This window comes from Ostrinia nubilalis, chromosome 2 (genome assembly GCF_963855985.1).
Source record: "Ostrinia nubilalis chromosome 2, ilOstNubi1.1, whole genome shotgun sequence".
NCBI classification, from domain to species: domain Eukaryota; kingdom Metazoa; phylum Arthropoda; class Insecta; order Lepidoptera; family Crambidae; genus Ostrinia; species Ostrinia nubilalis.
In genome coordinates this window covers 9,573,351-9,597,741 of record NC_087089.1, presented here as the reverse complement: position 1 = coordinate 9,597,741, position 24,391 = coordinate 9,573,351, and the positions used below count along the sequence as shown (strand labels likewise).

General features: G+C 36.6%; 3 protein-coding genes across 5 annotated transcripts; 1 reads left to right on the top strand and 2 right to left on the bottom strand.

Moving 5' to 3' along the window:
* Positions 1-141: 141 nt before the first annotated feature.
* Positions 142-4,106, top strand: LOC135082625 (uncharacterized). The gene is made up of 5 exons (XM_063977412.1): positions 142-347; positions 526-2,448; positions 2,571-2,743; positions 3,128-3,319; positions 3,434-4,106. The coding sequence occupies exons 1-5, from the start codon at positions 257-259 to the stop codon at positions 3,683-3,685; spliced, it is 2,631 nt and encodes an 876-aa protein (XP_063833482.1). The 5' UTR covers positions 142-256; the 3' UTR covers positions 3,686-4,106.
* A 580-nt stretch (positions 4,107-4,686) lies between these two features.
* Positions 4,687-8,423, bottom strand: LOC135082632 (uncharacterized). 3 transcript variants are annotated; one of them, XM_063977441.1, is made up of 6 exons: positions 8,235-8,423; positions 7,748-7,836; positions 7,296-7,412; positions 7,040-7,201; positions 5,257-5,388; positions 4,687-4,890 (listed from the first exon to the last, which is right to left on the bottom strand). In XM_063977441.1, exons 2-6 carry the CDS (start codon positions 7,769-7,771, stop codon positions 4,738-4,740), a joined length of 588 nt encoding a protein of 195 aa, XP_063833511.1. In that variant the 5' UTR covers positions 7,772-7,836; positions 8,235-8,423; the 3' UTR covers positions 4,687-4,737. The 3 variants fall into 3 exon arrangements, with proteins under 3 accessions (XP_063833511.1, XP_063833494.1, XP_063833502.1); XM_063977424.1 differs by lacking the exon at positions 8,235-8,423 and adding an exon at positions 8,135-8,228; XM_063977432.1 differs by lacking the exon at positions 8,235-8,423 and adding an exon at positions 8,013-8,089.
* A 1,779-nt stretch (positions 8,424-10,202) lies between these two features.
* On the bottom strand, positions 10,203-19,409 carry LOC135082605 (uncharacterized). Its single transcript, XM_063977389.1, has 8 exons — positions 19,226-19,409; positions 18,982-19,102; positions 18,117-18,870; positions 17,458-17,663; positions 16,886-16,995; positions 16,252-16,458; positions 15,687-15,913; positions 10,203-10,579 (listed from the first exon to the last, which is right to left on the bottom strand). Exons 1-8 carry the CDS (start codon positions 19,343-19,345, stop codon positions 10,348-10,350), a joined length of 1,977 nt encoding a protein of 658 aa, XP_063833459.1. The 5' UTR covers positions 19,346-19,409; the 3' UTR covers positions 10,203-10,347.
* Positions 19,410-24,391: the final 4,982 nt, after the last annotated feature.

Sequence of the window (24,391 nt, the reverse complement as noted above, 5' to 3'; positions counted from 1 at the left end):
CAATGACAGGAGGGCGCTACCATCGTTCAACTATATGGTTTCCGACATGGCAAAAATCGGAACCAGCGATCCGGTATTGACGGTGGCGCCCCCCTGTCAATGTCATGCATAGGACAGTTCAGTATTTTGGAACTATAAACGAGGTTTTGTTGCGGCGTACTTGTGTGCGATATTTATTTACGAAATAAAAATAATTGTAAGGATACTATCAATCTTTAATACTTTTAGGAATATTGATGCTAAGGCGGAGCTAATTATGGAGTTCTGTCCACAACTATCAGCTTTCCAAGGGGTAATTATCTCTGCAGACAACGTTTACCCTTTTTCAAGACTGACTTCAAGAGGTGGTAAGTTTTTATTCATAAAAATCAAAGGTATTCGTAAGTTTTAGGATTATTGAGATACTTTTACTAGACTGAATTATTATTTATGTAACCAGTAATCTAATTTTCTGAGCATATTTGGTTCACAGATGTTAATTAACTTTAACTTGCACACTGTAAATTAATGTTTGTTTATTTTTAGGAAATGAAGAAAAAATTAAATTTGTCATTGACTCCGTTTCGAAATTCCTCACAGATGGAGGGTATATAATAAGTGATGGAATAAATACAGAGTCTATTGTTAAACTTCGAAAATTTGCTTTCTTTTTAATCCTGAATTCTGATCTAACGGTTTTATCTGATATGACAGACATGGAAGAAATAGAACTAGTAATTTGGACCATACCAACAATACCTAAATGCTTGATGTGTGAAATGTTCTGGCGCCTACACTTTGATACATTTGTTTATGAGGCAATAGCCTTTTGTGATCCTGATCTCGCTTCAGAAATTGCAGCTGCGTTCTTAGATAATATTAAATATTACACTCCCAATGCATGTCTCAATAAAATAGGTGTTATTAGTGCCGCACTTTATAAGCTTATTTGTCGGATTTATTTCTTTAACTTTTATAGTACTAATTTAACAAATAAGCTAACAATGGTTTTTAACAATCTGCAAAAAGCGATAAATTTTTTTACTGATCCACCCAAAAGTGAATGGCTGAATAGCATCAGCACAGACGACCAATACAAATACAGAGGAGATTGTCTCTACACAATGCTCATTCTAGTAAGTGAATGCATGGAAGAGTTTATGTCCATGCAAGATTTGACTGAAGTTAGTGATCCTATTTACATGCTAACATATATTGGCAATGTCACAAGAAATGTTGCATTCAGGACATGCGATTGTCCCACACAAGAAATACTAGATTGTGTCAACAAATCTCATTTGGCAATTCTGGATAAATGTCAGGAGCTTGTGATGGATGTCAGCCTTGACATCTTCTGCGCTTGGAGTGAGTTTGATGAAAATGGCAAAACTATGCAAAGAAAAATTGGTGAATTTGCCAATAAATTACGAACAAAACTTTTAGAAATTAATGGTGTTGCTGAACACCCTGTGATAGATATGATGGTAAACATTACAGTCAAACCAAAGGACATTGATGATATAGTCAACAACACTGATCCAAAAACAATAATTGAACACATAAACAGTAGTGATGATAAAGGGGCATGGATAAGAGCACTAATTAAAAAAGATACCGTATATGAAGACGAGGAGCTAGCCAAGTGTGTCATGAGTCATTTAAATAATGTCTTTGATGAAAATGAGTGCTATGAAATTTACAAAGAGGTAAATAGACTTAGGATTAAAACAAATAAGGATAAAGAGTTATATGAACAACTACTGATTAAACTGTTTCATCATTGCAATCTTGCTCATAAGGAAGAAATTCTTGATAGCCATTTTGCTGAAAACTGCTTTAGAAACCTGTATGACAATGGTGAATTTAGTTATGTAATGACTGAAACTTTCAACAAACTAATCATAGCTCCTGATTCAGATTTCACTGATGTTTTATGCCTGTTCCTCCAAAATCCACGAAAAGTTTATGAGAAAATATTTAACTTGGCAGCGGATAATGAACAACAGAAAAACATAATGTTAAAAGTTATGACATTGCTTGAGAAATATTCCAACCACTATTATGACTTAGAAACAGAACCATGCATCATCCAGGTGGCTCAGAATGCCTTTGATAACTTAGATACTGATGCTAAACAACACAATTTCATCAAATTCATGTGTGCGTTGAAGAATTCCAATTGCATTACAGGCACCAAATTATTAATGCTTATTATTATGCCACATATGCACAAAGCTCTTCTAAATCGAGATGTGGAATCACTAAATATTCAATGCAGACTTCTGAAGGATGCTTTTACTCTGGAAGAATTAATGCCATATAGAGCACCAATGCTGGCCATGCTTGGTCAAATCCTTGATGTAGTAAGATGGAAAATCAATACATTTGTATCTCTCGCCCCAGAAACTGTGACATTGGCTTTAGAGCTACAGTGCTCCCTAATAAATACTTATGGCTCGAGAATTCCAGGTACTACACCATTTTACTTTATTTATTGGTTATTGATGATGACCATCTGCATCACAGTTACAAACTTATTTTAATAAAAATATATTTGATTTGATATTTTAATAATTTCTCTTGCTTTTCAGATAATGAATTAAGTTGGTTAAAAACCAGACTGAAGTACTTGAAGCATGAGCTCAATGTGTATTATTACAGAAAACTTTGGGATCCCCCTGGTAACAACATAATAGAAATACTAAGTGGATATACAATAAATAATGATGTTGACTTAGAAGATTTGGTAACATGGATGTCTCAGGTAATAACTTTAAGCATCTGACACAAAATTATGAATAAAATCCATTCATTAGTTCATTCGTTTCAGCTGAAAGATGTCCACTGCTGGAGAAAGGCATTTCTCCAGGTTTTCCACAAAGACTGGTCCTGCGCCGCCCGCATCCAGGCACCTCCCGCGACCTTCACCAGATCGTCGGTCCACCTATTGGGAGGCCTGCCCACACTAGGTCTTCCGGCTCGTGGTCGCCGCTCGAGAACTTTTTTGCCCCAGCGGCCATCAGCTCTACGAGCTATGTGCCCCGCCCACTGCCACTTGATTTTAGCGATTCTGCGGGCTATGTCAGTCACTTTGGTTCTCCTGCGCCATCCATTCATCATTATTAAATGTTCTTTTTCTTAATTTCAGGCAATCTGTTCAAGTACCCAGCAAGAGTGGGGTCTTTTGTGGGATAGCCTATCCGCTCTTGGAGACACTGTTTCACTGGATATTGTGCATAATGCAGTTGCTCTGATCACATTGGCTGAACGTCCAAATCGGATGGAAAACTCGTGGCCCTGTGTTCTACACATGTACAGAAATTTCGTATATACTATTAGGGTATGTGTATATTGGCTTTATTGCTATTTTATTTTCTTTTACAAAAGTTTACACCAAATATCAACATGACTGAAAAATATTTTTTTAACCTTATAATATTTTTTCTCTTTTCAGTATAAATACTTCAAGGAACCGTTAACTAATTCTCAAATTGAAAGTGTGCTGGAAAGAATTATATTAATATCAAATGTAGTGGACGAAGACAGTATGGACGAGCTTAGTAGTGTTTTAATACCTCTTTTTGCATATCTCGCTGAAAGGAAAGGTGATTTTACATTTGATATAACTGACTATTTAACTGATAAATGTTCAAGTCCAAAACTCACAGACATTTTGATGAGAGTATTTTCTAATGGAACAGCATAAGAAAGAATATTGTAAGAGTGTTAAGCAGTTTTAAATGATGAATCTTAATTTATTAACAAATTGATTTCATTATTTGTATGCAAGTTATTTGACACAGACAGATTTATACGAACTTACGGTATTCTTAGTATATTGCGCCTAAGGCGATTGTTCCTTTCGATGTACAGAATAGTTTAATTGATTTATAGTTAAGTTAGCACGCATAAAATGCATAAAAACTAAAAAGTTAAATTTTATTTATGTTTATGGTCAGTGCTTTAATAAGTCAAATATTGTTTCTTCATACATACTTCATCAAAGAGAATACATAATCATAATCGCTGTTACTTATAATAATTCATTTTTCAGATAAGTGGTTCTATTTTAGGAAAAAATAGGTTTATTTAGAATCTAAGAAAAGAATAATAAAATTGTAAAAGAATTATGTTATTGCTAGTTTTATTTTTTTAATATGGCTCAAAACTTAGTACATAAATGAAAATGGTACCTTTACATTTTACTACCGCAGATAACAATCAATCAACGATTTATTATTATTTTTTATTATATTATTATTATGTATGATTTCTTTTTAGAATTGTTCGAGTAGGCTATGCGCGCACGGGTGACTTTTTGCCACCGTGACAGTGTATCTTTCTCAACACTTTCTTAAAGAGAAAAAGAGAGAACGTAGTACATATTCTTATCTTTAAAGAGACTGTTACGGTGACAATACTCACCCGTGCTCGCGCGCCTTTATTCAGTTTTATTCACCAGATAAAAGTTATCTGGCAAATATTAATTTATATTGATTGATTTATTGAAAACATGATCTAATAGAATTTGGACCTCACCTATTTACTTTTAAAGTAAGAAAAAAATGTACTTTGGTAAATGTTGTTCTTTTATTACTACGCATTATTAGAATAGATTAATTTGGCATTTTAGTAACAATCGCAAAAGGTACCTATCCAAGTTGGCAGGTAGATTCTTAGGGTAGATTCAGTTTTACAGACAACACATTCAAAATATAAATCATATAATTCTTAGAATCATAACATTTCCATTAAAAATTAGTAAGAATAATGATTCTTCATGCGACGTTTCTCGTTGTTGCCATAATTCCCACAATAGCGTCCAAGCTGCTGGCACATTTGGCAATATTCCCTCTGATGTTCTTGACGATTTTCCTTGTCTTGTGATCGGTCACTGGGGCGCAGTTCTCTCTGTAAATAAATTATTTATTATTTATTCACCATGTCTGTTGAATATTTACCAGTGATACGACTTCTTTGATTTTGAAAGATTTTTAATGTAATTAGGCAGTGCAACATGGAATAGGAATAAGGCTCTTTATTTATTACACCAAGACGTATACCGATACCGACCACGCCTTACATATAGTGAACCTCATAAGTGTAAAAGAAGAAATTTTTCAAGAGGAAGATAAAACTGTAATATTTTGTAGGATTGACTGAAATGCATAAATTATGAAAATAAATGCATTCCTGAGGTTTTCACCCTAAAGCGACGTAAGGTAGGTAAATGTAAGATGTAAAAGGTGTAAAATAGGGTAATTAAGTTTCACCGACCTGTTTGTGCGCAAACACTGGTTTACGGCAGCGCTTACAGATTTGGTAGGCGCGTGCCCATGACAGTTGACTCTTCCAAAATCGACCGCAAGAGCATCGATATTCACCGTAAAGCGGTTTTGCTTGAAAAGACTAAAAAAACACGCTTACTTTAAAATTCGTCACGGCTTTACCTTTAAACAATAATGTAGGTAGTTAGATATGTACAGTCAGCAGCATACAGGAAGACCAGTGTGGTCAAAATGCAAAATGTCTGCTTACTATATTTTCTGCCCAAAATAAATTTTATAAAATCCGATTTGTATGAAAATTTAAATAATTAAAATGAATCTTCATTTTAATTATTAAAAAATTGATATCTATCAATTTTCTGACTTCACCATACCATTTATATGACCATGTTAACATGGGCTAGTGTCGGCTCATATGCCCATTTACCTAACACCCTGTATACAGTAGAATCTCGGTTATCCGGATATCCGATTATCCGGCCTCATTCTTCATGGCTAATGGCTCTAATTACAGATTTAGGGCCTGGACCCATCAACACGGCACGGCGCCTCCTGTGATATGGTTCGGCGCCGCCACCGTAACACGGTACAAACATCGTCTTGGTTCATTGTTAAAAGAAATTGATTCACCCAGTGGTCTAACTGATGTATTTAAAAGCCTTTTCTAAAGTGAAAAGTTAATCTTATTGTTTGATTTTATTTTTAAATCGATTATCCTGGATAGATACCCCTGGTTTTAATCCGGATAATCGGGATTCTACTGCCTACACATTTTTAGGTACTTTTCTATCGTACAGCTCATTATGATAAAACACCAAGTAAAGCAACAAAAGCATAGGTATTTTTTTGCAAACAAAATGACTGACGTGTGCTGAAGTGCTGATGTGGAGAGTGCTGGGCCCCGATTGCGCTAAATATTTCAACTACAACGCGACTAGACGATAGACGACGAACGAAAATCACAAACACCGCGCTTAACAGCTAGTTCAAACGAAAACAGAACTCAACTGCTTCTTTATGTAAAAGCTGAAAGAGCTACTTTTTCTCAAACTCAAGTCGAACGCCTTCACTCGAACATTGGCTGTGTTTTAGTGAAAAAATAAGGTGTTCGGACTTTTATTGGAAAGTGATTAAATTCGTTGTTTCGTCTTTGTTGAATTTGCACCTCAGCTGGAATGAAAAACGGAGCGCAACTGGTGAAGGAGCGCCAATGAATTGGAGACGTTAAAAATTAGCGCAATCGGGGCACTGTTTCTTACACATTGTATTTTATTTAGGTGACCTAGCTAGCATAGGCATAACATGGCCTAGGTTAAATTTTATTGGTAGGTACCTAGTTACTTTATTTTATATTTAAGACTAGCGAAGCGACCTCCGGCTTCGTACGGGTGCTAAATCACTCTTATCTAGGTTGGTACTTATTTAAAAAAACTCGCATCAAATTCAAAATCCGTTGCGTTGTATTATAGATCTAGGAAGCATACATAGGGACAGACAGCTGAAAAAACCGCATCAAAATCCGTTGCGTTATATAATATTAAGATCTAGGAAGCATACATTGGAACAGACAGCGGAAAAAACCGCATCAAAATCCGCTGCGTTGTATAATACTAAGATCTAGGAAGCATACATTGGAACAGACAGCGGAAAAAACCGCATCAAAATCCGCTGCGTTGTTTTACAGATCTAGGAAGCATACATAGGGACAGACAGCGGAAAGCGAATTTGTTTTAGGTATATTATGTAGTCATTTGCTTGAAATAGGAAGGTACCTTTGCCTTTGATGCAGTGTAGGAAGGTGTCGAAGGTGACGTGTGTATTTGCCGGACTACGCAAGTTGAAGTTGCAGTGATGCCGCCGACAGGTCCGGGCGACATGCGGCGAGGGTATAAGACCAAGTCGTCAACATGATTTCGAAACAAAGACGCCGACACCTATTTAATATGCAATACTACGGTTTAAAACAGATACTTAAGTTACACTTACATCTAAGAAGAAGAAAATCTGACACTACACTGGTACACTTACCGAAGCTGTTGTTGTTTGCTGACTTGATGATTGCCGAATACAAATTTCGCAAACACCGTTAAAGAAAATCAAATTCTTAACTCGCCTGCGATTACAGTACATACAACGGTTAGCATCCTAGAACAATACAACAAAGAACCTAAGAACGTTTTACTTCATAAATACTTATTATGGGTAGGTAAGTAGGTACTTAACTTACCTAAATTGCCAAAAGCAGCTAGGCTATTTTCATAAAGCAGTAAGCACTGTAGTAGCTAATTGATTTTACTACAGTGCTTTATGTAGAAAGTAGATTAAATTAGTTTTATGCTAACTTTATGACAGTTAATGCAATGCAATTTATTACAAGAGAAAGCTTAGGATAAATGTATTTCAGTTGTCACTATTTTTGTTAATATTTAAATTGGTAATTTATCTAAGTAATATCGGTACAAATAATTTTTATCACTTACCTCACTAGACCACATACAGCCCATTGTGGTTTTCTTTATTTACTTAGCAGTTGCTGGTATAAAACTATTGATGTGCTGTATCGTTACAACTAAAACAAATAGATTTCCGTAAGGGAGACAACTAGTCACTGTCGCTATGTAGGTATCGTGTCTACATTGTCGACTAATTAATTATTTTAACCAAATTTTTAAAATAATTAAATATTTTTCGTTTACAAAATCTAAACGTGAAGAATGCAACATGGCGAACAAAGAACGAACTCACACGCACGGTAGATACTCAAAACTTTCGTCCACTAAGCTCGTTCATTTGGCCATATTATTAAAACTACCTACATTAAAGCTATCATTTGGTTGGTAAATAGATAACTAAAATTTAAGACTCACCAATTTATTTAATTTTACATTACTTAAAAGATATTTTAGTTTATCTAAGACTAATTGGGTCACTGTATAGGTTATTACTAGTTAATAAGGAGGCAAGTACTTAAGCCATTAAAATACTGCTACGTATCACTTAAATTATCTTATGTCTCATTTTGATTGTATTTATCTACCTTATACTTCTTATACTAGCCTTATTTAATTTAGGTAATTTCCCGTGACTTGAGAGTTGCCTTGCCGTTGCCATACGCATAAAATCAGTCAACTTAACCTTTTCAGCGCCACGGTCTTGTAAGAAGACAAAAGTTTCCGTGCCCTCCACGCCACGCCTTCTATAGTAAGCTGACGTCAGCTGTTTTGACCAATCCGTATCGCAGAATCGAAGAAGCGCGTCTGTATTGGAGACGTTAAAAATTAGCGTAATCGGGGCCCAGAATAGGGACTATGTTCTATATTATGACAAATCTAATCACATTTATTTACTAAAAATACATAAATCCGTTTTTTATAAAATTATACAGTAGATTAAACAAGTGAAGTCAATAAAGCTTGTAAAAAAGGTGCCTGTTAGAATGGACCATTTCTGTTTACATAACTAAATTTTTGACCGTTTGTATGATGTTCGCCCCTTTGCAGCGTTGGCGACGAATTGATTTCTTTATTCTATGCGTATTTTTATTTTAAAATTTGGTATTAATTTTCAAAATGGAAAACTTTCTTACTGTCCCAGGTGCCATAGTTGGCTGGCGCTGCCTGACCTAGGGCACATAGAGATGGGTTTCCACCCGGGTAAAAACCCACATGAGGGTAAAAACCCAATAAAAACCCGTTTCATTCCACCCGTGGGTGTTTACACCGGGTGAAAACAAATAATTTTATAATTATTTCAATTGGTATCTTTTCTTTATTTTTATTGAATTTTTCTCTATTAAGTTTATTGATTAATAAGTAATAAGTCAAATTTAACACTAATATGCATTTATATCGTGGCCAAATCGTTAAATTGAACACGTTATAATGATGTGACCAATTATTTTATAAAATGGTGTTATTTCAAGAATCGTTGAACCGATTTAGAAGAAATTTAGTAGGAACACAATAATTTGTGATCATGGCAAGGACATGGAGGGGGGGGGGGGAAGAGGATGCCAAAGATGCCAAACTCTCTCTTTGATGACATTACGGTATAAAGTTACAAATAACAACACCAACTACAAAGTACTTCTGCTTAAAAACTTGAAATCGAACCGCCCTTCCGCCACTGTAAGGCATTGTAACGTTTTTCAAGACCTCCTCTCCCCCCAGATTGCATTACGTAACACTAGAACGCCCCCTTAGCAATAAATACCACTTCTCACTTTAAAAAAACTCTATTTTTGTTTTCACCCACCAGAATGGGTGATAATGGGTAAAAACCGGGTTTTTACCCAAATCACCCAGTTTTAACCCAATCGGGTGAAATGGGTTTTTACCCACTACCCATCTCTAAGGGCACACCGCTTTTGACTATCATGATGGGTCTCTTCTGGATATAATTTTCGATTTTTGCAAGGATCACTCAATCCACATGCACATAAGAAAAATAAGTAGTCTTTTTACTGCATCCTTTTCGGTTCCAACTTCATAATAATTGTCGTTAAGACAGAGTCAGAGTTACAAAGTCAAAATTGTCAGTTAGGCAGGCTGTAAATAAATGTTTAGATTCTCAATGTTTATTGGTTTTTAATATAATGTTGATATCGTTTTGCGGTTGTGATGAGCCAGAACAAAAATCACATTTTGACGACGACTTATTCCCAAACTCTAAACAGCTATGGGGCATGATCGGCACTATATTGGCAACCGTAGCTTGTTGGCTGTTCTATACAAGGGTAGGTTCGATTTACATTGAATTCACGATACAATAATACATCATTAGATTAATACTAATCATTTACAGATGCACGTAAAAAGGAAAAGGCATATCATCCAACAGAATACCCCTAGAGTTCACACCACTGGAAGAAGAGCTCACCACTAATTTGATTTATAAAAAATAAAACGTTTTTCTCCAATAATAACTTTTTATTTAGATATCTATATGTTTATCTAATATGGCCCCATAAGCATTTATAATGTGTGTATATAAAATATTATCTACTTATATTAGCTTTACCCATGCCCATGCAATAAAAGTAACAGTCTAAATAGGAATGTATCAACATTAATTATATAATTCAATATGTAAGATTTAAATAGTCAACAGTATCCCTCGATGGAATCCTTTTGCACTCTTGAAGTAAATACTTATGTTCGTCATCCACATTGCCTTTTTTCAGCAGGTATACTAATATGTATTGATAGGGGAAGACAGGAACTTGATGGCGAGCAAAAAAGCGAAGTTTCACTCTTTCTATCATCTTCATGTCCACGAAGCAGTAGTCAGCAGAGCAGCAACTGCCTGGTGTCCTGAAAATTATAAATGAAACTAATATAAGCTCTAAACTCAAAGACTGTGATTTAATTTCGATACTTTGAATATTTAGAGTATGTTATAATTTACACCAGGACAATGACATACCATAAACATCTTAGCACCAGGATAGAATATCTACTTGCATTTACGTATAGATCGTTTCATCCACGAAGACGCGCCCCACCATTCTTCCGCTAATGTTTGAGTGTTACCCGCACACGCTAAATTATTATTGAGTGCAAACGCACACTACAATAATGATGCTCGGATTGCTCGGATCAAACTCCCCGCACCCCGCGCTTTCCTCGACCAAAAATTGGTGGGGCGCGTCTTCGTGGATGAAACGATCAGTACATAATACCGCTTTGACCCGTTTTAACCATGGTTACATTTAATAGTTTTCTCTTAGGCCCCTCGCTCACGGCGATGCAGTAGCACGTTTATACAGTCGCAATGCGGTTGCTAGCTGTGTGCCCTTCTCGCCTAAATAAACATTCAGTCGTGATGCAAACGCGATACTGTCGCGATGCAAACGCGCGGCACATAATTACATGCGATCGCTACAGTTGCCGCGCCACCCTCCCTCCGTTCTCTCCCAGATGTCGTCGGTCATGGTCGCACGGTTGTTTTGGAGATAACTTGCTTCCATAGAGATATAGAAAGAAAGATGCTAAGTAATGCCACAGAATACATAATAGTAGCAACAGAAATTGCACTCCTTTGTGTAGGATCAGATGCCGACATTTTAACGGTAATAATAATAATGCAAAATATCCAACGCACATAGTGCATTCGAAATCGCACCTTACTACTACGATCACAAGAGCGCATTTTTTTTGTGTTCAGAATTGATCTACGTCACCGCTCAAGCGTCAGGGTTGTATGAGCAAAGTAAAATAAATAAAAACTTAATTTTAAGAAGCATTTATTGTATTTACGATTGGTAAACTTTAATCTAGTGGAGTTTGTATAATCGTACCATCTCTAAAGTACCTATTAATAAACTTCAGTGTTGCGATAATTCGAAATTAAACAAACAGTTATAAAAGGTGTAGTGTCGGAAAATAGACACGGTGAAGTAAAGTTAATGTTTTTATTAGCTAAAATAATTTTTTTGCTATAGTTTTTGTCATATCGATAGTGGAAATATCAATTACTGTAAGGGACAAAACACGACTTTTCAGGAGAGCCAAAAAACGTTTTTTTTTCTTTATACCTCAATATCTTTTTATGTGATGTTACGATTTAAATAGTTTCTACGGCAAAGTTTCTTAGAATTTTCTGTTCTTTCATAATATAAACGCCAAATTTTCGAAAAATGAATAGTTTAAAAGATAGCATGTCCCTTACATTAAAAAAACGAGCTTGACTGTACCTTACAATGTTGAAATTTCACAGTATGGAATGTCATGTATGTTGTAAGGTACATTTAAGAATAAACACGACAGTAATATTATTGTAACTTGACAATTTTAACATTGAAACCTGATGTAAGTAGAGGTTGCATTCGAGTATTCATTAACAAAACGAAGAGAAGAGATAGAAACAAGACAACTTAGTGTTCACAAATGCAGTTGGAGGCATCAAATACACATCACCAACAAAACATTTAGTCACTGATGATGCCTACGTCTGCATTTGTGAACAAGTTGTCTTGTTTCTATCTTTTTCTGTTCATTTTTACGCAGTTAGGTTTTTTTTTTCAATCATCGTTCGTTCGTTTTAGCCGAATGACGTCCACTGCTGGACAAAGGTCTTCTCCCAAGGATTTCCACAACAACCGGTCCTGCGCCGCCCGCATCCAGGCACCCCCTACAACCTTCACCAGATCGTCGGTCGACCTAGTGGGGGTCTGCAGCACATTACGTCTTCCAGCTCGTGGTCGCCACTCAAGAATTTTTCTGCCCCAGCGGCCATCAGCTTTGCAAGCTACGAGCTCCATCCACTGCCACTTGATTTTAGCGATTCTGCGGACTATGTCAGTCTCTTTGGTTCTCCTGCGGATCACGTCATTTCTGGTTCAATCACTACGAGCATAGCACGCTCCATCGCCTTTGACCTTGAGTCTTCTTACGTGGTCGCTTACTGTGGTAAGCGACCACGTCTCAGATCCATAAGTTATCAAAGACTTTTGTCTTGAGACAGTGCGATATTTCAGACGTGAGAATATCACGAAGCTTCCTGAACGTTGCCAGCCGAGTTGGATTCGACGATTGACCTCTTCCTCGAAGTTAGACCTACCTAAGGCTGGTTTTAGTGTCACGCAGACCGTCAGTGCGGATCGCTCCGCACAGCCAATCTGTATGAACTGATAGGGAGCGAGCGATTCCTGCGGACTGCATTACTCTAAAACGCTTCCTCTGAGTTTACAGATCGGCTGTGTGAAGCGGATCCGCACTGGACGGTCCGCGTGACACTATAACCAGCCTAACTGGACTGTTTGTACTAGGTATATATAAGTGTCAACAACTGCCGAGTGTAGAGTATCCAACCTTTAGAGGAGTGGGTGCAACACGGACATTTGACATGATTTTGTCTTGTCCATGTTTCATTTTAAGACCCCCTTGTTGAGAGGCTCGACTCAGGCCATTGTGCATTGTGCCTAGATCTTCCACGGTCTCAGCCATGGCTATGATATCGTTTGCGAATCGAAGGTGGGTTATTTACTCACCGTTGATATTTATGCCGAATCCGTTCCAGTCCAGAAACAGTTTCGGAGTTTTCAGTTCCCCCTGTCTGCTGCTGCAACTGGTTTCGAGTCTTGATCCTGGAGACGGAACGACATTGTGGCGTTTTCGTACAAGCCTTTCAACATTTCGATGTATCGATATAGGTAGTCAATTTGACACCGTTGGAGAAACTGTAGTAGGTACTGCCCAGGTCTCGATCGAAGCTTTCTCATAGTCCACAAACGCCAGGCAAAGTGACTGACTATACTCCTCGGTCTTCTGTATAATCTGCCGTGGCGTATGTATGTGGTGTACTAAAGCGATTGAGAGATTGAGAGGCTGGAAGTCATCGAGCTTACGAGCGAGACGATTCGTAATGACTCTCGAAAACAGCTTGTAGACATGGCTCGGAAGTGAGATGGGTCTATAATTCTTCAACAAGGTTTTGTCGCCTTTTTTGAAGAAGAGTGTCACCACACTTCTGTGCCATACCGTAGGCGTTTTTCCTTCGAGGATGACGGAATTGAACAGCTTCTGAAGAGCCTTCAGCCCCTCGGTCAAAAACCCAACTGCGTATAAATGAACAGAAAAAAGATAGAAACAAGACAACTTAGTGTTCATAAGTGTAGTAGGAGTGGGAGGCATTAAATGCATATCACCACCAAAAAAAGTAATTGATATCCTATATGCATATTAACGTAAGGGCCTAATTATAATAAATCAAAAAGTTTTAAATGAAGTAAGGTTCAATGAGTTCAAAAGTTAAAACCAACAGTTTAGGGTAAGGGCTGAATTATATTATTAAAAGGAATTTACGTCCTTTAAATCATTTGTTTCCCCAAAAGTCGTATTCAGACGACTAAAAATGTTTAAGGTAAGGGACATTTTTTTAAAGATATCAACATTTCAAGTATACCAATCGATAGAGCCGAAAATTCTGAATGCGTTGGTATATATAACTCATTTTGGCCAAAATGTCCCTTACATTAATTGATACTTCCACTATCGATATTTCAAAATAATTTATTATTTAAAAAGTGTAGTTTTTTATTATTTAAATAACTACAGTTAATTATTATCCTAAATATTACAATAATTTTTCATTAAAGAAGAATAACAGTGCTGTTGGAACAATAAACCTTGATTGCGATTTGCGACTATGATCGACCGAGCGTGTATAGAAATACGCGTGTGCAAACAGGCGCGTGGCGGCCCGGACTGATTTGCAACTTGAAGTTGTCGCGCGCTGTAGGTAATTATCTCGGCCGGCATAGGCGAGTGACGGAGGCCTGGTAATGCGCTGAGTTCGAAACTCAGTGTCGCATTAGAAATTCACACACACAATAAATCAAAATATGTGCTCATTATCCACTGCGGTATCAGTACTCAACGTTCGAATCATCTTTAGTACTACCAGGCCTGTTCATCTCCGCGAGTTTACATTGAAAACAAAACACGCACGATGGCCCACCTACAGGACACTATTCGACAAGGCCTCACATACGAGCGAACATTGACTGACGCACGCGTATTCTTGTGTATGATGGAAGAAAATAAAGAAAATGATGTACTAAATACTGTGCAGTATTTAACTGCCTAAATAATAATAAAAACACAGAATGTACTTTTTTAAGTTGCCTCAAGACACTGGGAGGTAAATAAGTAGTTAATATTATTATAGATAATTCATGCTAAATCATGTATTTCCTCCGCCATTTTCCGCAGTTTGGCACCTCACGTCACATCATTTTACCGAAGTCAGCCCTATATCTTCGGCGCAGTGCCGATCACTGACGTTTGTCAACAAAATGGTGCTTGACTCTTGAGACAGGCTAAATTACACCATATTGTTAATGACATTGAGCATACATTTGTTTAAATACCTTCGCGAAGTAAAACTTCTGTACGTAGTACTTATTATTATTCTGTGGTACTACGCAAGCAATGTAAGCTGTTTACATTATGACGTCGCTGCTGTCATCATTGCTTTCACGAGCATTGTGTTCTGTTTTTGGGCATATTGCTGCGACACCGGCCCCGCCCCCTTTTCACATCTCCCTTAAGTTTCTGTGATCTGTGGTTGCATCGCTACAAAAGTTGCTGTGAGCGAGAGGCCTTACTCTTCTATGTGAATGAATCGCAAAATGTGTTGGTAAGCGCATAAGCATAACAACGCCTGGACCAATTTTACCAATTCTTTTTTTTAATGTGTTCGTTGTTCAAGGATGATTTTTACGGCGAGAAAAGTTCGAATAATTTCCGGGAAAACAAAAAAAAAACTCGAAATTTCACCCCTAAGGGGGTAAAACGGGGTCCACGTGTATGAAGTCGCGGGCGGCTAGCGCTAGTAGATGAATAATAATAACTTGTATTTTGCTAAGTGAAATAAAGGAGATGTGAGTCTTGACCAATAAATTAAAGTTATATTTACCTCGGATCATATGTTATTGGTTTTGCTTTTAGAGTCTTGAACACCATGTTGTAATATTGTCGGTACTTCTTTCTCATGATGAGCACAACTTGTTTGCCCTCGAAAGGAAACTTTGCGCTTAGTGCTTGCAACTCCAGGTGCCAATATACAGCTGCCTTTGCCACCTCGACACTCGTGTTATCTATTTCTAGTATCTTTGGATGTCTCATCCACTCATAAATACTTTCCTTAAAATAAAAGAGAAATGTTCCATATTTTATATTACAAAATAAAAAGCATAGTAACAGACGCCGGAACATCGAAAATAAATGATAAGATCGACATAGACACAAACGATGCTTACTTAAGTGAAGCAGCAACGCTATGCGAAGTCGAACGCACGTCGAACGCACAGCGTTGAATAGAGCTCTGTGATTGGTTCGTGTGTTTCTGCCACTCAAGTACTGTCTATGATTAGGTTTATGGGACCCTGTGCGTCGACGTGCACTGCGAGACGTCATAGTATTGTTTGTGAATACGGGTGTAAGACGTCGCAAGTATAGAAAAAAAAAACACTACAACTTACATCCATAAACTTTTTGCATCTGAAGCTGTCGTAAACAAAACTGATGTGAAGCAACCACTTGCCGGTCGCCAGGGCGCATACCATCATGCCAGTGTAGGTATCGTTCGGCAGGACTGAAATGAAATGTGTGGCCAACATTTCCATTTTCGTGTTCTCTGCTACCACACCGCCCAGTTCGTTTATCATAGACACAATCCTGTCCCTATCCTGTAAAAAGTGTATTTTTAAATTAGTCTAGCTTTGAGGATTTCACTTTGTTATAGAAACATCTTACAACCCATAGAGATATAGAGAGATGCCAGCTAATGTGCTGAGTTCGAAACTCAGTGTCGGATTGTGCGGGTAAGTTCCCACTTCCTTCCGGAAGAGACGCATTCTAGCGAGGTGCGTTGATAACTCGATCGGGGTGTAAGATGTAAAGATGCTGATGTAAGATGTAACTAAGTGATAATGAGCCTTTATCAATACTTGGTAACTCTGTAACTGCTACACCTCTTGAATGTAAAACAAGTACAATATATCCACTGATAAGTGCCGAATTTCGTAGTTATGTCAATTATTGGACTGCTGGGTTCTTTTTGTACAATAAACAGCGACTTTAAAAATAAAAACAAGCACGACTACAGTTACTCACATGTACGGATTCTGAGAGCATAAACACTTTTTTGTCACATGCACAAATTAAATTCTGCTTCATTCTCCATGATTCCTCCGATGTGCCACTTACAGTGCCATAATCACTATCTGAAAAGAAAAAAAAACTCAATACTTAATCATTTAAAAGAACTTGTGGCAAGTTCAAGATGAAGTAGGATATTATGAAATGCGCTTCCAGATTAGCATTAATTTGGCGCATTTTGCCGTAAATGAACTGTAGGCTCAAGGTCACCCAAAGGGCGATGATGCGTGCCTGCCTGCGTGATAGAATCAGAAATGAGGATATCCACAGGAGAACGAAAATGACTGACATGGCCCGAAGAATCGCTAAAATCAAGTGGCAGTGGGCGGGGCACTTAGCTTACAAGACCTGATGGCCGCTGGGGCAGAAAAGTTCTCGAGTGGCGACCACGAGCCAGAAGACCTAGTGTGGGCCACCCACTAGGTGGGCCGATGATGTGGTGAGGCCTTTATCCAGCAGTGGACGTCATTCGGCTGAAACAAACGCGCGTCACATTTTGTGCATTTAAATTTTTAGGTATTTATTACCTGAAGTCCCACCAGGCATTGACAGTCTAATCTTGCTTGATAACTGCATTTTTCCCTCTATGGGACTGTAGTTGGTAGCTTTTTTCTTCTCTTTATAATTTTGTATGTATTTCCGGAATGGAATGTAGTTTGAAGTCTTGGCTTTTCCAGTCTCAATTAATTTGCGAAAGCTTACTCTCTTGGGTGTACTTTGTCTACTTAATGACCTAGAATTCAAAATATCACAAAAAATTAGTTGAAAAATTTTAGTAGTACCAGAGTCCAGAGTAAAAAATACCAATTGACAAAAATTATACTTCCAAAGTATTTACAATATTTACATTGCCACAAAAATTCAATCATTCCATCGCATGTTATCTTAGATATACATAGAGAAAAGTAAATAGAAGAGAATAATGATCAGTTTTGAACAGTATTTATTAAAACCTAATAAATAAAAAAAATAGTTTATTTAGTACATACGCCCTTTCCAGGGCACTCATACATATTTTTTTTAAAAGCTGTAATAGAAGAGCCTAAAGAAAAGTATCTACATTGTTGAATCTATGGCATATCCCAAATACAGTAAAGTAAGTACTACAAGCTGAAAATTCAAGACTTTTGTTAGTGAAGCATTGTCACGATAGGCCCCAGACATGCCAAAAAGGAGTACAACTCACTCATTCCCCAACCTAGAAAAGAATGTCTTTAAAGGGCTGGACGTTGGTGTCACTTTCTCTTCGACTTTTTTGCAGTCAATTTCTTGATAAATATCTTCAATAGACCAACCTATTTGTCGTCGAACTGATTTCGGTTTCCTAGATTTCTCGTAGATAGCAGTGAAACTGTCCACAACATCCACACTAGGTTCATCAGATACTACTTCTTCTTTTTTAAAATGCACATCTTTCAAATGTTGCAAGTATGCCAGCTTTGCAGTGCATATTTCGTGACACACGGGACATACGTAATGGTGCAACTTTACATTCGTTGTACATTTGTTAATATGAATGACATAGTCATCATAGTCTTCATATTTATTGTCACAGAGAACACAAGATACAATGACTGGAGTGTCAATTGGTTTGATAAAAGGGTTTTTGATGGCTGGTGGTGCATCAACTGCAACAAGGGTTTCGTTGCTGCTGGATCGTTGCAAGTCATAATGTTCGATAGTGCATGTCACATTACAGATATGGGCACCTTGGTTGCTATAGGATTGACTACATTGAGCACACTTTATGGAGTCCATATCACTATCAGTTTCATCACTTACTTCGTGGATGTTCCCAAGTGGTTCAGGCGTAGGATTGGAGTCTTTTACATTATTTTCATCATTTTCACCTTCCACAGAGCCATAAATTGTATGCATATGAAATTCTTGGTTAAATAAGTCATTATAATCAGTCGCAGCCGGTTTCTCAAGCTGTGCATCTGAAATAATTAGAATTTAAATTAAAGAGGAGAATAGTAACTCGACTGTTTACTTTCACTAGTAAGACTACAGAACCTATGTAAAAAAATGAATTAAATACAGATTTTAACCTGGGCAAGTCCGGAGTAACGTATCTATTCGTTCACACTGCAGTTTAAACAAATACGCTGTACTTAGATTTTCTATACATGAAGTACATACACGATCCGATAGGCCATCACCTTCAGAAATCTAGAACAGTGAATAAGTTAAAATTTTTAGGTTAGATTGAATTATGTGATTCATTACAAAAGAAGCTTTAATTGGCAAAAGATAACCAATTTGGTATAAAGTTCATACATAAATCTAACTTACCTTTAGGTTTGTAAAAGCCATAACCATTTCGGACAGTTTTATGGAATCATCTTGCTCAAATATAGAACAAAAGTCACCCAGCTTTAGACACAATCTGCACTTATGAAACAAATTATCCATTTTATAGAACTTTATTTATTTATTTTAAGGTTATCTGCTAGATTTTCAGCACACTAAACGTAACACAAACCATGCTAGTTCGTCTTTCTTAGTACGTATCAAATCGAGGCTCGCAAGCGCCATCTATCCGCCTGACCCCGTACTTTTTTGACCTTAAAATGCGTTTACGTTTATAAAAATATTAATTTGTTATACAATGTTTTATTATTAAAAGTTATTTAATTGAAATAGAACTCTATAAAATATTTTATAGTCTCTTAAAACTTTATAATCAAGAAATATTAAAATTGGTTTTAAAAAGTCTTGAATCGTGTGAACGCTTCCATAATATGTCGGTTAACCACTTGAACGTCAAATCTGACATTCTAATTTGAAAACTTGATCGTTGCTGTTGCGCGCTCCGTTTTCTTATTGGATTTCTTTCTCTTTGTATTCGCGATCCTTGATAGTAAAACGTTGAGTCGAGCTAATGCTCCTCCGTTCTAACTTCAGGTCTTGTGTGTGTTGAGAAAGTGACTGAGATAGTGACTCTGTTATACCTACGTGTCGTGTTGAGATAGTGACTCTGAGAAAGTGAACTTTTACTTTTGTTTATGTGCTTGTGTGACCACAACCATGCCTCAGAAGATCTGCTGTGTTTCTTCATGCAAATCATCACTTCAAAATGGTTAGTAAATAAATACTTGTAACAGTAATAAATGGTTACCTACAAATAACCAACCTTATGCTTTAGCTGCCAAGTGCCATAAAAATTTATTACTTTAATAAAACTTGTACCTACCTACTATTCAATCTCATCTTAATCTGATGATGTAGAATGAATAGGTATCTAAATAAAGTACAACTAAAGTCTTAACAACAAACAACCTTCAAACTTGTGAGAGTATAAATTTATTGCAATCCGTGATGATAAAATTAAAAAAAACACCTTATGTTTATGCCATCAAAAAATAAATTGTGAACTCATGCCAGATTATAATCTGGCGCAGTTAGACTACAATTTGTAATCTTACCTAACCCACTATTAGTTTACAATGCCACTCAATAATATAATACTCTAAACTAATGGAGTGCACAAATTGTTACGGAGACATAATAAAAGAAAATTCAATTTAAAAATAACTTGTATTTTAATATGTTGATGGCCACCGGTGGCTTTGGTCAATAGCCCATTTGCGCCAAGCTTCAGGTGTTACAACAAACTATAACTGAGAAAGATTACAATTTGACATTAACTTAAATCTCATTTTGCAGGTGCCATTCTTCATAGCTTTCCGAATCCATTGAAAGAGTTGGAAAAGTTTCGCACATGGGTGAAAAATGCTGGTATTGATGGAGAGGATGACAAACATATATTTGCCAACAGAAGAATTTGCCATCTTCATTTTAATAAAATATATCATTACCCGAAAAACAGATTGAGCAAACTGGCAATTCCAACACTGCATCTTCCAGGTATTTTAGTTAGTTATACATATACATATAGGACAATAATAATTATTACCTATGTAATATTTTTTTCACACATTCTAAAATTTTATTCACCGAGATAGTGTGGTACTAAATTTAAAAGTGGTCTTATGTTAAAGAGATGTGCAATTTATCTCACCAGCGCAGCTGGCATGTAAATTTGTGTAAAAATACATCCGTAATTATTATTTTTAATTAATTACTTGTAATTAAACTAAGACACAGGTTATCATTACCTACATTATACACCATTCTTCCAAAATCTTAGTTGTTAATTTTGTAATAAACTAGTTGTACCTAACACATTTACCTAAGTTCCCTATAAAAATAGGGTACATAAATTTTGTGACACTAACTACTAACATAAATAAGTTCCTACTATGTTTATAATGTATAAAAGCCATAATAATTATGGATTGACATTTGTACCAAAATTATGGCCTTGCAGGATTGGAACCCGCAACCACTGTAGACTGGAGCGTGGTTTTCTTCTTTCGCATAAATTAAGTCCTGACATTCCTAATATACTAAGGCAACATCTTGCAATGTCACCATGTATGTTGTTCTACATATCTCCAAGTCGAGCAATTTTTTATTCTTATGACGGATGAAATATTAAATTTGTCTTTATTTTTTAGATGTCCCATCCAGTTACACAGCAGAGCCTATGGACGTGTGTGAGCAGCAGCCACCCACATATAAAGAGATCTATTGTGGTCCTAATACTAGTAAGTAAATATTATTAGTGTTCTCTTTTATAAAACAGCAAAACATTAAATGGTATTGTACCTATAGTTTATTTACAAATCAGTATGAGTTCATAAACAGTTATAAGAGTTTACAGAACTTTTAATTATTAACCCCCTTACTAATAAAACTTACACGCTCGTTGAACAGTTTTTTAAAGTGACGTTTAGTATGGAAATATCATTTTAAAACAGTGTTCAACAACTGTGTAACTTTTTATTAGTAAGGGGGTAAGATTATAACAAAAATGAAACAATGGACAAAATGTCAAGTGGCAAAAATCGGAATAAATAATAACCCAGCATTGATTGAGCCTATTGTAACTAGGACACTGAAATTTTATATTGCATAATATAAAAAATTATGCTGGACCTTGGAGGAGGGCTTTGTCCAGCAGTGGACGTGAAAACAAGGCACTGACATCATGTTTTTTTTTCATTGTATTAAAATGAAAAGTGATGCCGTGGTCTTTCTTTTTAGTTCTTAAATTGTTCATATTTAAACAATACAAAAAGGCGTGTAATGTGTGGGTAAGATTGATTGTTACCTGTCAAAAATGCTATCCTGGGACGCCATTCGAGCGTGACGAGACGTTTAAGTGTATCTTCCCTTGTTTTAATCTTATGTAAAACTAATGCCATAATCAAATATCTGGCCGGATTATTTGTATGAAATTTTGTGAATTTGAGCAACAAAATCAGGTCTTAAGAGGTTATTATAATCTTTCAAAATACCATGCTCATTTGAACCAGAATGAAGTAAATTATAAAATTTATTTCTTTTCAGGTGCACCACAACCAACTTCTAAAAGGCCTCAGCCCATGACAATGGATGACCAGCAGCCAAGCACGAGCACTATGACTTACACTGGTGTTACTAGAAGTAAGTTTTGTTTTATTTTATAAATGAAAACTGATGCCCAGCCGGGCTAGGATGCGCGTCGTGATAAACTCATTTTAGACGACACATGTATGAGTTATTATTATTTAAAAAAAAACATAACCCTCCTTCTGGCGTAGTCGGGTAAAAACATTACAAAAAGGCTCTCCGTGCGTGTAATGCGTAGGTATAGACCCAATATACTTAACTGTCCTATCCGTGACATTGACAGCGGGGCGCCACCGTCAATACCGGATAGCTGGTTCCGACTTTTTCCATGCTGGATGATGCTTTTACACTACGCGGAAATTAGTCAAGTCAATGTGAACACACACCGAACAGTGAGGTGGGGATGAAAAATAAATGATTTTCATCCCCACCCCGCTGTTTGGTGTGTGTTCACATTAACTTGACTTTTCTAATTTCCGCGCAGTGTAAAAGCAGCAGGAAACTATAAAGTTGAACGATGGTGGCGTCCCCCTGTCAATGAGTTTGGTGGGCCAGTTCAGTTTAGGTCATCTAAAACACCGATTGTTACCTGTCAAAAATGGCATCCTGGGACGCCATTCGAGTTTCACATTTACAAGAAGCATAAGCCGTATCTTACCTCTTTGTTTTAATCTTGGGTAAAACTCAAATTCAAATTAAAAATATTTATTGCGTAATTCTAATCCCATAATCTCAATATCTGGCCGGTTTATTTGTATGAAATTTTGTGAATTTGAGCACCAGAATCAGGTCTTAAGAGGTTATTATAATCTTTCAAAATACCATGCTCATTTGAACCAGAAGGAAGTAAATTATAAAATGTATTTCTTTTCAGGTGCACCACAACCAACTTCTAAAAGGCCTCAGCCCATGACAATGGATGACCAGCAGCCAAGCACAAGCACTATGATTTACACTGGTGTTACTAGAAGTAAGTTTTGTTTTATTTTATAAATGAAAACTGATGCCCAGCCGCTGAGCCGGGATAAACTCTTATGGATGATTTTAGACGACACATGTATGAGCTTATTTAAAAAAAACATAACCATACTTCTGGCGCAGTCGGGTAAAAACATTACAAAAAGGCTCTCCGTGCGTGTAATGTGTAGGTAAGGCCGATTGTTACCTGTCAAAAATGCCATCCTGGGACGCCATTCGAACTCGACATTTACGAGACGCATAAGCCGTATCTTGCCTCTTTGTTTTAATCTTAGTTAAACTCAAATTCAAAATCTTTATTGCATAACTCTAATCTCATAATCAAATATCTGGCCGGATTATTTGTATGAAATTTTGTGAATTTGAGCACCAGAATTAATTAGAGAAGAAGAGGTTCTTATTATCTTTCAAGATACCATGCTCATTTGAACCAGAATGAAGTAAATTATAAAAGTTTCTTTTCAGGTGCACCACAACCAACTTCTAAAAGGCCTCCGCCCATGACAATGGATGACCAGCAAGCAGCAAGCAAGCAGCCAAGCACAAGGACTCACAGTGGTGTTATTAGAAGTAAGGAAAATATATTTTTTTTTTTTTTATACATAATAATGTGGTTATATTAAACTAACTCTTACCATTTCTTAATTTTAGGCCATATGTTCAAGAACCAATTTGAACAAGATCTATATAAAGCAGTCGCCAAAACACAAGCGGAACTCAGACGATGCAAAAAAGCAAAAGCGGGATTAATACAGAAGTTACAAATAGCCAAGAAATTGACCCGTTCCAAAGCTTATCAATATGTTACAAAAGACTTGTCACCAGCAGCAAAAACATTTTTTGATATGCAAATAAGACAATCTACAAAACACCCCAAAGGACATCGTTTCACATTAGATGAAAAGATATTGGCATTATCATTATATAAACCTAGTCCAAAGGCATATCGCTTGCTGAGCCAAATATGTGTTCTGCCGAAAAAAACTACCTTGAACAAATTAATGACGAAAACATATTTAATGC

Coding starts and splice junctions, on each gene's coding strand:
- LOC135082625 (XM_063977412.1), top strand. CDS start 257: ATGGAGTTCTGTCCACAACTATCAGCTTTCCAAGGGGTAATTATCTCT. Junction 2,744..3,127: donor TGGTAACATGGATGTCTCAG/GTAATAACTTTA, acceptor TCTTAATTTCAG/GCAATCTGTTCAAGTACCCA. Junction 3,320..3,433: donor ATTTCGTATATACTATTAGG/GTATGTGTATAT, acceptor TTCTCTTTTCAG/TATAAATACTTCAAGGAACC.
- LOC135082632 (XM_063977441.1), bottom strand. CDS start 7,771: ATGGGCTGTATGTGGTCTAGTGAG. Junction 7,202..7,295: donor AGCAAACAACAACAGCTTCG/GTAAGTGTACCA, acceptor CATATTAAATAG/GTGTCGGCGTCTTTGTTTCG. Junction 4,891..5,256: donor CAGTGTTTGCGCACAAACAG/GTCGGTGAAACT, acceptor ATTTATTTACAG/AGAGAACTGCGCCCCAGTGA.
- LOC135082605 (XM_063977389.1), bottom strand. CDS start 19,345: ATGGATAATTTGTTTCATAAGTGCAGATTGTGTCTAAAGCTGGGTGAC. Junction 18,871..18,981: donor GTTACTCCGGACTTGCCCAG/GTTAAAATCTGT, acceptor TAATTATTTCAG/ATGCACAGCTTGAGAAACCG. Junction 16,996..17,457: donor AATGCCTGGTGGGACTTCAG/GTAATAAATACC, acceptor TTTTCTTTTCAG/ATAGTGATTATGGCACTGTA.